Below are 4160 nucleotides of genomic sequence, written 5' to 3' on the forward strand. Positions count from 1 at the left end.
ATGCTGCTCGTTATGTCCAGATGCTGCACAAGCTCCGTCGTGCATTGCGTGATAAACGTCCGGGACGAAACATCATCATCCTGCATGACAACGCTCGCCCCCATGCCACTCGCCTCACATTGGAAGCAATTGCAAAGATGGGGTGAGAAGTTCTTCCACACCCCTCCTATAGCCTTGATCTGGCACCCTCTGACTACCATTGTTTCGAATTTGTGAAGGATCACATGAGTGGCAATCGACTACATGGCATGATATCCCAGAACCTCCACTGTGAGAACTTCAAATCCTACAATTTGTAACCTGAAAAAAGCCGTCTTCTGGGATGTGACACCGTGTAGAAATTGCGTTAATCAACGTTTTGGAGGAACGTATCGCTCCCATCTTCAGGGTAGAAGACAAGAAGAAATCTGCGAGTGAACCAGCTAGAGCAGGTGCAACAGACTGAGTCCAGTCGAGTAAACACAGCTGTATAAGAGAAGGAGAGAAGGAGCGTGGCTACATATGGAAATAGTAGCGAGGGGGAGGGGGCAGGGAAGAGCTTTCTTAATAGTCACTGCCATGAAAACCTCAAATATTATATACAATTTGTAACCTGTTTAACAATTTAAATAAGTGAATCCAAATAGAAAACAACATCAACACCATACACATAATTCCTCTCACCTCATAATACTCATACTCATCAACATCAAAATCTTCAAAGTTGAAGAAACCCATGCTCAGAGCTTTATGAACAGCATGAAGGCAGTCCATTAATGTGATGTGATACACGGACATACCAAAGGATGCGTCTCTGAAACAAAGAATACACATTTTAGAGGTTATTATTAAATATTAACGAAATGACTTTCTTCTCACTTAATCAACTGTTTGCAGTACATGTTAAGTTTTTATTGACATTATGCACAAACCTAGACAATGAATTACACAAGCATCACAAACATGCTGGACACATCAGAAAGAATGACTGTACGTTAAAATAAGCCCTTGATTTTAGAACTGCTGCTACTGCTGCTGTTTCCGAGAAATAGTGGGTCTGGAATGGGGTTCACTCAGCCTCGTGAGGACATGTGCATGCCAACTTAAATACCAAGGTACCAATGTTTGGGTTGAAAATAAGGAAATATGTGACAAGGATCTGTCACGTTGTACTTTGGGAATATAGTGAATATAAAGTGTGAGTTAGCAAATAATATTATCTCTATAGTTTGTACATTTTCTATCTGTATCCAGCTGAGCAATGCAACATTGGGTCTGTTTGCCAAATACTATGACAAAACAGCACTAAACACTCAGCTAAACTAGAACTGTATCATACCAGGTTTCAAAGCATGTACCAGCTTAGTCTCAAAGAATAAGATGTACTGCTAGTGTTTCTGCATGAGCTTACAAGTAATTGGATTCCAAAACTTCTAATCTTGCAGCAGATAACATTTGCTGTTACTATTATGGAACCTGGCAATAACACAGTAGTTACCAAGACATGAGGGCAATATAACAGTGTCCTTTTATGAGAACCACAAGATTAATGAAGTTCCAATTACCTGAAAGGAAGAAATGGTGGATTTGTACCCCCGATCAGTGGCCTGTACGCTTCTTCTGGAGTTTTCTTGAGATAAATTATCTGTAAATTAAAGTCTCATATTAGTAATACATAATTTATTATCAAATGCATATCAATGGTAAAGAAAGAAAAACCGAAAATGATCCTACCATAAAAATCGAGGAACTACACAGAATTTTACATTTGGTACATTCAGTACTGGTACATTAGTACTATACTGCTCATTAGCAGAAACTGTCTAAAAACCACACGGTTATTCATAAATCCGTGAAACATTTTAAAAATTCACAACAAATAAACTATGCATTGGATCATGGTAATTCTTACGCTGACAGAGAATGAATCTCTCCAAGTTTTTTTAAAGTCTCCATTTCCTGCTAATCTCAGGGATCTTTGCAACCGTATCACCGCTGCTGTGGCTCTGGTCACCCGTGATATGCTGACAAGAGTGTGGGGCGAAATGCATTATCGCATAGATGTCTATCATATCAGCAAAGTTGGACATATTGAGTATCTGTCAACTATGCAAAAAAAAAAAAAAAAAAAAAAAAAAAAAAAAAAAAAAAAAAAANTGGTATCAGTTGTGCAGTTTATTTATTCTAAATTTTCAAAATGTTTCACAGACTTATGAATAACCCTGTATTATGAATACATACTGTACAAAAGGAAATTGGGATCTATAAACCAAATTTCATTTAGGTGCAGAGCTGTAAAAGCCAAGTAAATCAATATACTGTTCATGATTCCTCTTTTAGAGACACTCCATCGGCAGTATCTGCTCATATATTTGCTTTGAAAGTTGTTTGTTCTGACAGGCAGATATACAATGCAACATCTTCATCACACACACCTACATATTTTGTACATTTCACACAAAAACATGTTTCTACAGCTGATAAGTATATAATACGTAAATAATAAGTAAAGTACATAATTACATTAATCACAGAAGTAGTAAAAGTGAACACATTTATATCAGAATAGGACTGCCAGTACATAATAAACAGCAAGAGCTTGGAGGATCCATAGATAAAACATAAAACAAATAAAAACCAAAGAAACAAACTCCACGGTTTTAGTCCGCAAGCGAACTATACTGACTGACTGGCACTTGTCAGCGTGGTGCTAACTTTAGCGGATAGAGGATGTCACATGGTCAGTGCAATGAATACTCAAGGCCACTAATTTCGGTTTTCTAGACCGGAGCCGCTATTTCCTTGAAATAGCTCCTCAATTATCCTCACGAGGCTGAGTGGACCCCGTTCCAGACCCACTACTTCTCAGAAAATCTGGTAGCGCCGGGAATTGAACTCGGACCTCTGGATCTGTAGTCAGGAACTCTGACCACTAGACCACAGAGGCGGTCGGTATAGTTCATGCAACCAAGCCACAATTCTTCCTCTAAGTTTAGCCTTCAGTTCTTCAGACGTGTCAATAAGGGGTGTGAAGGGGTAACATAATTGGTGGGTTATGTGGAGTTCTTGGAGTATCTCCCAGACGTTTTTCAACCAGTCTTCCATAATATCAGCTGTCATCCATCCATTTTGTTTAGTGCACACACAATAATATCTTTAGAAAACTTATAATTTTTATGTATGGACCGTGGTCTTAATGTAAAAATGTGCTAATAATCAACAAAGAATGTACGTCTTTGCAGGAACTTCAATTCTCGGAAATACTTTACAATAGGTGGGCACTTACACTACTACGCAACAGCGGAAGTCGTCATGTAATGTCGGGAGACATAGGTACAACTGAAAGGGTTGGTAGATGATGTAGAAATATAATTTATTTCAAGTCAATGGTCTGGAATTACTGAGAAAGAATATGGGAACTACAAGGAGTTGGTGAATCGGCCGATATTAGATAGAATTACATCCCGAAGGCAAGGCAGATATGTTAGTTGTTCAGGTAACTTGCTGGCTAAATTCCAGGCATTTTGCAGTTGTCCTTATCCGTAACGAATTAAGCACTAGGCCATGAACACGTATGGGGGAGTGAATGCATGGATCCATGTTTTCTAGACCTTGGCACCAGTAACAAACAAACAAACAAACTCCGCTGCCTGTGATCCACAAGCGAACTATACCGACAGAGCGACCGCTGCTTGTCGGTGAAGTTAGTGCCAAATTTGGCCGCGCCATAGCTCAAGCGGTTAGTCTCTGGCTTCCACCGCGGCGGCCCGGGTTCGATCAAGTGGGATTTGTGGTGGACAAATTGGCGCTGGGGCAGGTTTTCTCCGAGTACTTCGGTTTCCCCTGCCAATCTTCATTCCACCAATTGCTCCACAATCACCCTCACCTATCATCTCGGGCTGGTACAATAGGCCAGAAGTGGCCGCAGTACAAGAGACTTAGTCCCACCCCACTACCAATTAAAAAAAATAAATAATAGTGACAAATTTTGCGGATAGGGGGTGTCACGAGGTCAGCCCAACGGATCGCCAAGGCCGTTAACTTCAGTTTTCTAGACCGGAGCAGCTATTTCCTTGAAATAGCTCCTCAATTATCCTCACGAGGCTGAATGAACCCCGTTCCAGACCCACTACTTCTCAGAAAATCTGGTAGAGCCGGGAATCGAACCTGGGACCTCTGAA

General features: G+C 40.3%; 1 protein-coding gene across 2 annotated transcripts in view; it reads right to left on the bottom strand.

Annotated features, from left to right (window-relative positions):
* The window catches only part of LOC111867066 (dual specificity protein phosphatase CDC14AB), a 107506-nt gene that overhangs the window by 19355 nt on the left and 83991 nt on the right, over positions 1–4160 (bottom strand). For both annotated transcript variants that reach the window (XM_023856548.2, XM_033752531.1), the window contains exons 4-5: positions 1545–1624; positions 664–793 (exon numbers count right to left, since the gene is read on the bottom strand). In XM_023856548.2, coding sequence (XP_023712316.1) covers positions 664–793; positions 1545–1624 — 210 coding nt within the window. The remainder of the gene's footprint in view (positions 1–663; positions 794–1544; positions 1625–4160) is intronic.

Source organism: Cryptotermes secundus, unplaced genomic scaffold, assembly GCF_002891405.2.
Source record: "Cryptotermes secundus unplaced genomic scaffold, Csec_1.0 scaffold176, whole genome shotgun sequence".
Taxonomy (NCBI): domain Eukaryota; kingdom Metazoa; phylum Arthropoda; class Insecta; order Blattodea; family Kalotermitidae; genus Cryptotermes; species Cryptotermes secundus.